The 12,855-nt window shown below is 40.3% G+C and overlaps 1 protein-coding gene across 1 annotated transcript in view; it reads left to right on the top strand.

Annotated features, from left to right (window-relative positions):
* Window positions 1-7,720, top strand: part of map7d2a (MAP7 domain containing 2a) — a 53,575-nt gene extending 45,855 nt beyond the window's left edge. Inside the window, exons 16-17 of the mRNA XM_062047645.1 lie at window positions 4,140-4,626; window positions 4,699-7,720. Coding sequence (XP_061903629.1) covers window positions 4,140-4,626; window positions 4,699-4,945 — 734 coding nt within the window. The 3' untranslated portion in view covers window positions 4,946-7,720. The remainder of the gene's footprint in view (window positions 1-4,139; window positions 4,627-4,698) is intronic.
* The last annotated feature ends 5,135 nt before the right edge of the window (window positions 7,721-12,855 follow it).

The following is a 12,855-nucleotide window of genomic DNA, read 5'->3' as shown; positions in this document are numbered from 1 at the left end:
CAGTTTGTGAAGAAATTATTTGGTTACGCTAACCAAATGTTGCCGCAACTGTCCAGGTGGCTGGTCTCTGACGATCATGGTGGTGCACCTCCTGGATATAAAGGTCCTAGGCTGGTGTGGTTACACGTGGTCTGCGGTTGTGAGGCCGGTTGGATGTACTGCCAAATTTTCTGAAACGCTTTTGGAGACGGCTTATCGTAGATAAATTAATATTTACCGTAATTTCCGGACTATAAGCCGCACCTGACTATAAGCCGCATCAGCTAAATTTAGGGGAAAATACAGATTGCTCCATATATAAGCCGCACCCGACTATAAGCCGCAGGGTTTTGATGTGTAATTACCGTAGTATATAGGGGTTCCTGCTACCACGGAGGGGATTGTCGGGACAGAGATGACTGTTTGGGAACGCAAAGCGTCCCATTTATTAACAATAAATCTTTCAATCAAACTTTCACATCTTTGACATGGCGAACAGCATTCGTGCAGAGTACAAATAATACAACGGTGCAAAGTAATACAAAGTGCTCGCCTGTACGTTATCAAAATAACCAGCCTACCGGTATATGAAAAGTCAGTCTTTAATCATTGTGTCATCGTCTTCCTCCTGCGTACTAAAACCACCGAAATCCTCTTCGTCGGTGTCGGAGAAGAACAGGCCGTAAATAAGCCGCACCCTTGTATAAGCCGCAGGGACCAAAACGAGGGGAAAAAGTAGCGGCTTATAGTCCGGAAATTACGGTAGTTCACGGGCAACATCTCTGGTGGACATTCCTGCAGTCAGCATGCCAACTGCACGCTCCCTCAAAACTTGCAACATCTGTGGCATTGTGCTGTGTGATAAAAATGCACATTTCAGAGTGGCCTTTTATTGTGAAGAGCCTAAGGCACACCTGTGCAATAATCATGCTGTTTAATCAGCATCTTGATATGCCACACCTGTGAGGTGGGATGGATTATCTTGGCAAAGAAGAAGTGCTCACTAACACAGATTTAGACAGATTTGTGAACGATATTTGAGAGGAATATGTATTTTGTGTATATAGTAAAAGTTTTAGATCTTTGGGTTCAACTCATGAAAAATGGGAACAAAAACAAAAGCGTTGCGTCTATATTTTTGTTCAGTGTAGTTCTTCTACAGTATGGTGTGTGAGACATCAGTTGACTTGAACAGTCCAGCTTTCTGGTTTGGACCGCTTTGTAGTTTCAGTTTTTAAAACATTCAAGGGCAACTGCCCTTTTTGAGGTATTTTGCCTATCGTTCACAATCATTATGAAAGACAAGAACACACATATCTATTTTTTTCAGGATTTTAAAGATGATAAAAACGGGTTGCAAGATGCGGCTAATGGGAGTCACCGTTCTAGCCTTCAAAGCCCTCTCAAACAACTTCAAAACCCTCCATCAATGTTTTATTTACACGCTGCAAATCTATATATAATGTAGTAACAGACACCTTCATAACAATATGTAATATGTTCAATATTTACCGTATTTTGGTCATTTTATGGACAGCCGAAAGTAATTCTTTGGCGCATTTATTTCAGTTTCCATAGCAGCGCACTTCCGGCTTCCCGCAACAAATTTGGTGATAGACAACAAAAACGACTATTTTTGGACAAATGAAGATTCACAACCTTATCTTTTTTAAACTAAATATATACGGAGGATGAACTGCTGCTAATAGAAGCGAGCACGAAGAAGAAGCTGAAACGTTGGAGCAGACGGAAGCCAAGAGAGTGCGACATGGTCACGCTGCAAATCTGGAAATTTGAGCCAAGCTATGCCGAATTAATGGAGTGCCCTAATCAACTGGAAACGTCCGCTGCCAGTTTGACCAAACGAACAACTGTCCATCAAGTGAGTCAGTATACTATTGTTCATGATACATGCAGCACGTCACTGTACACTACAGTACATACACTATCGACCTAACTGTACAAACAAAACATGAAATGTGGGCTAATACTTTACAAATACTGTATTATGATTGTTCATGTTTTTCAGTCAGTACAGATTGGTGTCTTATCGCATTGTGCTGTGTATTACAAACTCAAACGTGTTTCGTGCTGACGTAGAAGCTAGCTTATCTCTTGCCGTAGTTAGCTTTTACGGCTATTACCGAAGCACTAAAGTTAATCAGTGATCGCTTATACAATAACAATGTCGCTACAGTTTGGTTATTATACAGGTTACGGAATGTAAATAAAGTATTGGTGACGGTTTTTAAATTGATTTTTAAAGGGATTTAGAGGTACAATTGATTGCTCCCATTAACTGCATTGCTAGCTACCAAGAACGAGATGATTTTTATGTTAGATAGCGAAAAAACGTTGTTGTCTTCTTGTCCCCCTATAATGATTGTAAACGATAGGGGAAAAAAAGTCCAGTTCCACTTTAAAATCCTGATTGGGTATATTTGATTTTTGTGACGAGGGGGCTAGGATGTTTAGTCACTTAACTGCAGCGAGTACTAAGCATATGTATGGAAGACACATACTTTTGTCTTATAGTGAAAATGGAATGTAACTGCCTCATATTTGCCGTTTCGAACGTGTAACCCGTATAATAACCAAGCTGTAGTGACGTTGTTATTGTAAGAGTGAACACTGAGGAACTCGTTTTCTATCGTAGTAACAGATCAGCGTGCTTCGGTATTAGCCGTAAAAGCTAACTACGGCAAGAGATGAGCAAGCTTCTACATCAGTACAAAACACGTTTGAGTTTGTAATGCACAACACAATGCGATAACACACCAATTTGTACTGCCTGAAAAACATAAACAATCATATTCCAGTATCTGTAAAGTATTAGCACACATTTCATGTTTTGTTTGTACACAGCTGAGCTAGCCAGAGAGCCTATGTACTGTAGTTGTAATGACATGCATGATGTACTGCGTGTATCATGGTCGATATAAAATGTGACTCACTCGATGGACAGTTGTTCGTCTGGTCCAGCAGGCCGGGGAAGTTTTGTGTTGATTTTGGGTAAGCACGGCATTTATGTTGAAATACCTTGTCTCCAAATTCCACATTTGCAGCTTTGAGTGGCATTCACCTCACTCTATCGGCTTCCGTCTGCTCCAACGTTTCACCCTCTTCTTTGTGCTCGCTTCTCTTAGCAGTAGTTTATCCTCAGTATATCTAGCTTCAAAAGTATAAAGTTGTGAATCCTCATTTATCCAGAAGTAGTCGTCTTTGTTGTCTGTTGCCAAGTCTGCCAGGATTAGAACACACACGCGTGTTTGATTCCGGAAGTAGGAACACACAAGTTGCCAGAAGTCAGACGTGCTCTGCTATAGAAACAGAAATCAATGCGCGGAAGAAGTCAGTCCCGGAAATGGTTAAAATGATCAAAATATGGTAAATATTAAACATATTACATATTGTTATGAATGTGTCTGTTACTACATTATATATAGACTTGCAGTGTGTTTATAAAACGTTTGATGGAGGGTTTTGAAGTTGTCTTAGAGAGCTTTGAAGGCTACAACGGTGACTCCCATTAGCCACATCTTTCAATCCTTTTTTAATCATCTTTAAAATCCTAAAAAAATAAGTAATGTGGGTTCTTGCATATTTACCATTAAATTATTTCATTTAATACAAGAAAAGACCAATTTACACAAAGAAACCTATTGCAGGATCTGAGATTTTGGATGCAAGCTGATAAAATCCAATACTTGTATTTATTTTGCTGATATCGGACCCATATCGGGATCGGGACTACTATTTATGCTATGTTATCCCATTAGGTTGAGTTTTTTCTTGCCCTGATGTGGGATCTGAGCCGAGGTTGTCGTTGTGGCTTGTGCAGCCCTTTGAGACACCCGTGATTTAGGGCTATATAAGTAAACATTGATTGATTGATTGATTATGCGAAATACACTCGCTGATGGCTGTAATGCTGACCAAATCTTGGTGTATCATACCAAACAAGTGGTTGTAAATTACTTTGTGGCATCAGGAATGTGTTCATGTATTTGAGTTTAGGTGCAGTGTCTTTTAGAATGTTGGCCACTTGATGATACAGCATACTGCAGGCACCATCTCTTAACTCAAATCCAATGCCGTTGATGTACGCTAAACTGTGCAAATAAAGTGAAGCCCACTATGATGTTGGTTATTCTCCACAGGAAAGGGAAAGACTGGTCAAAGTGAAGCTCAGGAATACTTTAAAGAGGGTAAAGAGCAGGTCACAAGCCAGGGCGAGACAAAAGGGAAGAAAGAAGCTTCAGCACAGATGGATCATCATGGGGACATCAGCACCCAACAAGTAATGCCAGCACACAGTGTTCCTGACAAGAGGCTGGACACCAGAGAAAGAGAGGACAAGGAGGGTGGGCAACACCAAAGAGAGGTACTGGTGAACAAGCAGCCCAAAATGGGCATGATAAAAGCCATGGATCCTTTTAGAAAAGCACCAACAGATGTCAATAGTCAGCAAAAGGAGAGGAACGGAGTGGTCAGGGATGCAAAGAGAGGCCACGTGACAGCGGAGGTAAGCAAACCGCATGTGGGAAAACCTGAAGGATCGCCAAAGCTCAGATCACCACCTGTCATACACCTACAGCCACTGGAGGTGAAGCACTTTTGTGATGAGATGCAGCCAATGGACGTCAGGTAGGCCACACTGACTTTCACAATAAGAAAACTTGACATCAAGAATAATCGAATTCTAACTTTACATTCCAGCCCAGCTTCCAAGGAGGAATTGATTTCCATCCCAAAATTCTCGCCGGTAAATGAAATCCAACACTGCGGGATAAGTAACAGCCGGGCCCTCCGGGACCTGATGGACCTGACAGGCAGCGTCACATGCTCCAAAGTCACCTCTGATGGCAACATAGGTGATTGCAACAAAAACCTGATCGATGGGGTCGTCAGCCCCGTGTCGGATTCTAAGCTCACCGCGACGTCAAATCAACTTAGCATCCGCTAGCGCAACCGTAACACTAGGTATCACATTTATAAAACGTATCACTACATGTATGGGAAGAGAGCCATAGTATGCACCTACCAACAAACCCTTGCAGCTTTACAGTAAAACAAAGCAGGGGTGGGTATTTAAGAGAATGTATGGGAATGTTCTGAACTCCTGTTTTCATGCCAGTGTCATATTGAGCAGAGTGCAGTGGTACCTCAGTTTTTTTAGGAATCTTTCACCACAATATTGCCCAGCACCTAACAAACTAGTCTATCGTACGGCACCTAACAAACTAGTCTATTTGTCTAGAATTTAGTGCCCCAAAAAAGAATCAAACGTGTTAGGGACTTTTTGTTTTGTTGTGCCATTGGACGCTTTGTTTTGTTGTGTTATTACTATAAAAATGGGACCCATTACCTCCCTGCTTGACACTCAGCATCAATGGTTGGAATTGGGGGTTAAATCACCAAAAATGATTCCCGGGCGCGGCCACCGCTGCTGCCCACTGCTCCCCTCACCTCTCAGGGGGTGATCAAGGGTGATGGGTCAATTGCAGAGAATAATTTCGCTACACCTAGTGTGTGTGTGTGACAATCATTGGTACTTTAACTTTTTTTAACTATATTAATACAATGTGTGAGTCCAACTTTGTTTGTATTATTTATTTCAAATCGTGCTCTCAACTCTCCCACTCGGAAGTCATTCTCAGCTCTGTCGCCCTTCTGTGACATCATCTCTTGGTGACTCTGTGGGTCTTTGCTAACTAACACAGTCACATCGTAATTCTAAATACGGCTGCAAATAACCCAGAAAAGCCAAATAGTGGGGGCCAGAGAAAGTTGCGAGTGTCAGCATGTGATGTTACATGTTCATTTATCCATTTCAATCGTCATTTATATTTATTCTGCATGTAAAACGAACTGTTCTGTGTAAAATGTATTTTGTGTTATTAGTTGTGGGTGTCTGGAACAGTTTTATTGGATTTGCAATACTTTAGGAAAAATTGCTTTGGTTTTTATACAGTTCGGTCTTCTTCTGACCTTTTGGAATGGATTACAGTAGTGCCTCAATTTATGATCTTAGCTAGTTCTGTGACGGAGCTCTTAACTCAAAACGCTTGCATCTCAAATCAATGTTGGAATGATTGAAATCAATTTAGTAGGTACTTGGGCCGTTTTAACATCTAACATGCCCTTTTAAAAGAAAAAACTAACTATTAGATGAGAAATGTTGTATTGAAACAATACAGAATCAGAATAGTTTTATTGCCATTGTTTGAGAACGGGTTCACAAACTAGGAATTTTTCTTGGTGCAAACGTGCGACATAAAACACATGTAACACATTTTTGGTATAAAAAGAGCTGTGACTGAGCTATCAGATAGACGGTTAGAGTACACAGATTTAGCTTTCTCCACTTCCCTGGTGAAGTGGTACTTCGCTTCTCTGTATGTACTTCGGTCCCCGCTTCTCCACGCAGCCTCCTTCTTCTTGCGCAGCTGTCGGAGCTTGGGTGTGAACCAGGGCTTGTCGTTGTTATAACAAACCCTGGTGCGCATTGGAATGATGCGCGCCTCATTGAACTGTATGTATGAGGTCACAGTGTCCGTATACTCGTCCAGATTGTTCGTGGCCGCTCCAATTGCCTCCCAGTCTGTCGTTTCCCAACAAGCACGCAACTCGTCCACAGACTCGGCGGTGAAACACTTAATGTTCCTCATAACAGGTTTAGCCAGTTTCAGTCTCTGTCTGTATGAAGGGATTAAGTGCACCATCACGTGATCTGATAGTCCAAGAGCAGCGCGCGGGACTGCATGAAAAGCCTTACAATACAATAGAGCAATGATTCTCAAACTGTTGTACATGTACCATTAGTGTTACGCCAAAGAATCACTTGATTAAAGTACAGTGTTTTATTTTCCTTTATTCACACACGGTGCTACTGTTCAAACTGTGTGTAAAGTTACCGTGGCGAAAAATATTACATATACGTGTTGAATAAAACCTCTGCCTTGTCTTAATGAACACTTAGGCCTTGTGTGCTACAGTAATTTAATGTTGGCCATTTTTGTGTTACTTGGACAGCCAAGTTTTTTCTGAGGTGGTACTAGATGAAAAAAGTTTGAGAACCATTGCAATAGAATGTACTGGTAACAACTACAGTACTTTTATAATAATAATGTACAACATTTATCTTGGAGAGTGGACTTGTATGGTGTCTCCTTTCAGCTGTGTCTCCGTCAAACCCACCATCAGCAGCTTTTCCATATTTTCATGGATAAACCTTTGCCATTTATATATTGTTTAAACATTCTTGGCCGGCATTCGACTCAGTCTGCTACACATTCTGTCACATTTTTAATGATTTCTTTCTTTAATTCAATGGCTCTTCCCTTGCCCAGATGCAGACAGCTCTTATCTCAAAACATTCTTAAGTTGGGGCACTCTTTAATTTGAGGTACCACTGTACTAACAAAAAACGAGGTACCACTGTATTGCTGTCATTGTGGAGGATTGTGTGTATGTAGCTCAACTTCCTGTGGCCATCATAGCTTTCTTTATGCAGCTTACTCGTTAAGACTAAATCAGCAGTGCCTCTGTTTGTTGCGCAAAGTAGTGCACTCCATTTTGTCTCGGTTGCTTCGAAGCACAATTTAGCGCCAATAATTTTTTCAGCATATCGTTCATCCCTAAGGGAAAGTAAATTAATCAAAAGTATCGGTCAGGTTTTTGAATATGGAAAAAATGTACAGAAAGTTGAAGGACTTTAAAGAGTCTCAAGACCAGTGTTGGGACTAACGCGTTACAAAGTAACGCGTTACTGTAACGCCGTTAGTTTCGGCGGTAACTAGTAATCTAACGCGTTATTTTTTATTTTTCAGTAACTCAGTTACCGTTACTACATGATGCGTTACTGCGTTATTTTACATTACTTTTAATGTAGTATAAAGTGTGTTAGTGTCGTAGTTCTGATTCTTCTTGTGTCACAAACCGGAGAAGAGAGACGTACGTGCGCTCTGTGTGTGTGTCTGAGTGTGGGGGGAGAGAGAGGAGGGGGCGTGTCTGATCATGGCGGAGCTGCAGTCGAGTTTGTTGGAGATATTTTCACTACTATTCTTTTGTCGAGCACAAAGAAAATAACATTTTAGTTAAATGTAAATTGTGCTTTGAATCAAAGATCCCGTCTACTGCCCAAAACAGCAATTCAAATCTGCTGAGTGCTGCAACAAGCTACATAAGCAACATGCTTCGACGTAGCTAATAAAAAGAGACAGAGACTCCGATGCCACTTTCCCTCCACCACTTAAAGGCCTACTGAAATGAATTTTTTTTATTTAAACGGGGATAGCAGATCTATTCTATGTGTCATACTTGATCATTTCGCGATATTGCCATATTTTTGCTGAAAGGATTTAGTATAGAACAACGACGATAAAGATTGCAACTTTTGGTATCTGATAAAAAAAAGGCTTGCCCCTACCGGAAGTAGCGTGACGTAGTCAGTTGAACATATACGCAAAGTTCCCTATTGTTTACAATGATGGCCGCATGAAGTGAGAGGGATTCGGACCGAGAAAGCGACAATTTCCCCATTAATTTGAGCGAGGATGAAAGATTTGTGGATGAGTAAAGTGCAAGTGAAGGACTAGTGGGGTGTTGAAGCTATTCAGATAGGGAAGATGCTGTGAGAGCCGGGGGTGACCTGATATTCAGCTGGGAATGACTACAACAGTAAATAAACACAAGACATATATATACTCTATTAGCCACAACACAACCAGGCTTATATTTAACATGCCACAAATTAATCCTGCATAAAAACACCTGCGTGTTTGTTATGCTAGCTCCTAGCTCCTCTGCTAGCTCCTAGCTCCATAGAACACGCCAATACAATTCAAACACCTGATCAACACACACAATCACTCAGCCCAAAAGACCGTTCACCTAACCCAAGGTTCATAAAGCTTATATATTTTAAAAAAGTTACGTACATACGCAAAAAAAAGTTGCGCACATACGGTCAAGCGATCAAATGTTTAGAAGCCAAAGCTGCATACTCACAGTAGCACGTCTGCGTCTTTGTCATCCAAATCAAAGTAATCCTGGTAAGAGTCTGTGTTGTCCCAGTTCTCTACAGGCGTCTGTGTATCGAAGTCAAAAGTCCTCCTGGTTAGAGTGTTATCCGAGTTCTTCCATCTTGACTGCATCTTTCGGGAATGTAAACAAAGAAGCGCCGGCTGTGTACTGTTGTGGCTGACTACGTTCGAAAAATACGTCCATTTCGCACCGACAACTTTCTTCTTTGCTTGCTCAGCTTCCTTCTCCATAATGCAATGAACATGATTGAAACAGATTCACGAACACAGATGTCCAGAATACTGTGGAATTATGAAATGAAAACAGAGCTTTTTCGTATTGGCTTCAATGTGGAAGGCATATCCGTGTTCGCCGGTCTACGTCACGCGCATACGTCATCCTCAGAGGCGTTTCGAACCGGAAGTTTAGCGGCAAATTTAAAATGTCACTTTATAAGTTAACCCGGCCGTATTGGCATGTGTTATAATGTTAAGATTTCATCATTGATATATAAACTATCAGACTGCGTGGTCGGTAGTAGTGGGTTTCAGTAGGCCTTTAAGGATTAACTCTGCCTCTGTTCATCATTCAGCACTGAAGGTACACACTCTGTCAATCAATGTTCCCTGTAATTGTTCATGTGTGAGCAAACGCAAAAAGTCCGTGAGCATTGAGTGGAGGCCATGTGAGCAACATCAGACGTGCACACTGTGGCTACACCAGCAGCACACCTGTCCCAAACCTGCCTCAATAACAAGTTACATCTCCATCCATCCATCCATTATATCCCTTGTCCCTTTCGGGGTTGCTGGAGCCTATCTCAGCTGCATTCTGGCGGAAGGCGGTGTACACCCTGGACAAGTCCCCACCTCATCGCAGGGCCAACACAGATAGACAGACAACATTCTCTTATTATTATAATCAAATGACAGCAGTCATTTCCTTTTCTAACATAAGTGTTTAGGCCCACTTACAATGACAATAACAACAAATATTGTTTTTCATGAACTGTGTACTTGTATTGTTTGTCTGGGTGGAGGTCCTGCTTTGGAAATAATTTGTAGCCCTTTCAGACATTGCATTTAGTTCCCATTAAAACATTCACATGTTGCACAATGAGATGTAAGCAGGGGATCATGTGTACATTCCTGCAACTTCCTGTTTGTAAAAAATATATTTTTATGAGTATTTATTTAATATACTAATAGCATTTCATGATTCATATTTATAAATTAAGATTCCTAATAAATGACACTAGAATAAGCACACATTTGATTGGTAAATCATAGTGTAAGGACCTGGAATGACACTTTATGCGTGGTGTTGGAGTTGTCCAACTTTTTGTGTGGCTGTAAACGCATCACTGGCTAAGTGCCATATGTGCATGTGTTGGCGCAAGTGAGAAAGAGCGAGCGGCTGCTGTTGATCTAACAAAGTTGCTTTTGGTCTGGTTTGTACTGCAGAAAATTACCACTTTTGCTAGATATTTTTTTTACTAATGTTTTGGTGATGTGTTTTTGGCCGACAATATAGAGTTTTGCTCAGTAAAGTGATGGATGGAATTCATGTCCTCAAAGCGTCTCGACAGACGTTACAATATTTGAACAATGATGAGAAAAACTGTTTTCTCTGTCGTGTCCGTGTCGTGTTGAAAATTGTTATGCGCTTATTTTTTTATTTGATTTTGTGCGTGGCATAGATTGGCCGTGCGCAGAGGATGATTGAGCAGTGCGCAATTGCACAGGCGCGCACCTTAGAGGGAACGTTGCTGTCAATTCTCTTATATACTCTTTCATCCTAGACTTCTAGAGTGTTTGACTATCACATCACTCTAAATGTATAGACTATAAAGTTCACAAACATAAAGAGGGATCCTAGTGGGCCAGGCCAATCTTTCCTTATCTCTAAACTAAAACTGGGGAAATGTGTAGAGTGTTCTGAGCTTCAGACATGATTTTGTGTCAGAATTCTTTGAGGAAAAAATGCCTGGTTAGGCTTTGTGTATGTAAAAATAAAGTTAAAGTACTTATTTGGTTTACAGCTATGTTGTTATTATGCTGTTTGTTACTTATGTATGTTATGTTGCAGCTATTTAAAATAGTTTTGTCAATTTGTTCTGGCCAGAAACAAATTGGCCTTTGTAACATATCTTTGTCTCTGTGTGTTGTATGTAGACCACATTGCTTAGCAGAGTTCAGTGATGCAAATGCATGTCAAGTTGATCAACACATTGTATTATTCTGCAGTGCAGTAACAGTACTGAAATGAAGGCTAAAGGGCATTAATGGGAGCTTTAAAAAAAAAAGAAGAAAAAAAGAAGTAACTAAATAGTTACTTTTCAAAGTAACGCATTACTTTTTGGTGTAAGTAACTGAGTTAGTAACTGAGTTACTTTTGAAATGAAGTAACTAGTAACTATAACTAGTTACTGGTTTTCAGTAACTAACCCAACACTGTTCAAGACTATACTGAGACGTCCAAATAGCATGTAAGATAACAAAGTTGATACTATTGCTTATTAAAATGGGGCTGCAGCTTTTAGTGAATCATTTATATGAGCAACTTGGATCTTGCTTCTAATGTTTAGACAAAAATATTGCAATGAACTATCGTTATTTTATAGACATAATCAGTTAGAAAATTCATTCAATAGATATCTATGAGAGGAAATAAGACTTCAATGCTGCAGTTAAATCACTGTGCTCCTTAAAATGCTTGCTCAACTCATTACAAAAAACACTCTTAGCTTTCAGTCTTAAATTGTACATCCGGTATAGAAACAAATGCCTTATGTAGAAATATTTAATATATGGTCAATTTGCAAATCATTGTTTTTCTTACTGTGATTTGTTTCAACATGCAGGGAAGACATTGACCTTTAAGTGTGTGACCTGTAATACTTGAACCTCATTTGTCCAGCTGTTTTCTTGCACATGTTGTTGTGTTCACTAATGACATTTATTTTAAAGAGTAAATATTTGCTTTGCAGACATGGTAAATGAAAAGAAAGAGTCATCTGATATTTCAAAATATTCTCGCTGTAAAGTGAAATTAAAGCTTCTGCTGTAGAGTTGTGCAAGGTTAGCATGGTCATAGCAATGGCAAACAATAAAATATAAATGGTCAACATTGTGTTTTTATTGTTTATACACTCAGGGGTGTTTTTTTTTTCACCGAGGGCTACATGCATAAAAATTTGCCCACTTTGATGCATTTTACACATTAAAGTTGCTAAAACAACCCAATGTAGGCCATACTAATATCTCTCACCTTACCTGTTCACGCTCTATACCTCAGACTTCAGGCATGACTCCAACCGCTGCCATCTGCAGAGGTTCTCGGACGACTCCGCCGTGGTGGGATATGTGTCTGAGGGGAGCGAGTTAATAAACTGATTAAGAGCGCTGACTCCGTCCTAGGCTGCCCACGAGACAGCATTGAGGAGGTGGCTGACAAAAGAAAGCTGGCATCCACAATGTCCAATCCCTCTCACCCCCCGGCACTGTGGAGGCCCTGAGTAACTCCTTCAGCATTACACTGTCTGTTACAGTGCAAGAAAGAGCGCTATCGCAGCCGTAAGACTTTACAACGCACTTATGTGATTACTGTGATGTTTTTATTCATGGTGTGCAATAACAATGTTAATGTTTTTTTTTGTTGTATTTTATCTTCTATCTATAGATTTTAGTTGTTCCAATGTTATGTTTGCTCAATATCAGGACCTAATTCAACAAGTTCTCAACGTTGCTTTAATCTCTTGTGCCTGCTGGGTATGTGTTGTCATCCCTCTTTTACTTATATCATTTTAACCTTAAAAGGTCATACCACTTTCTTTGATATGTTTATATG

Source organism: Entelurus aequoreus, linkage group LG05 (assembly GCF_033978785.1).
Source record: "Entelurus aequoreus isolate RoL-2023_Sb linkage group LG05, RoL_Eaeq_v1.1, whole genome shotgun sequence".
Classification (NCBI taxonomy): Eukaryota; Metazoa; Chordata; class Actinopteri; order Syngnathiformes; family Syngnathidae; genus Entelurus; species Entelurus aequoreus.
Note: the sequence above shows the minus strand (reverse complement) of the source record. Positions and strands in the feature narration are given on the sequence as shown.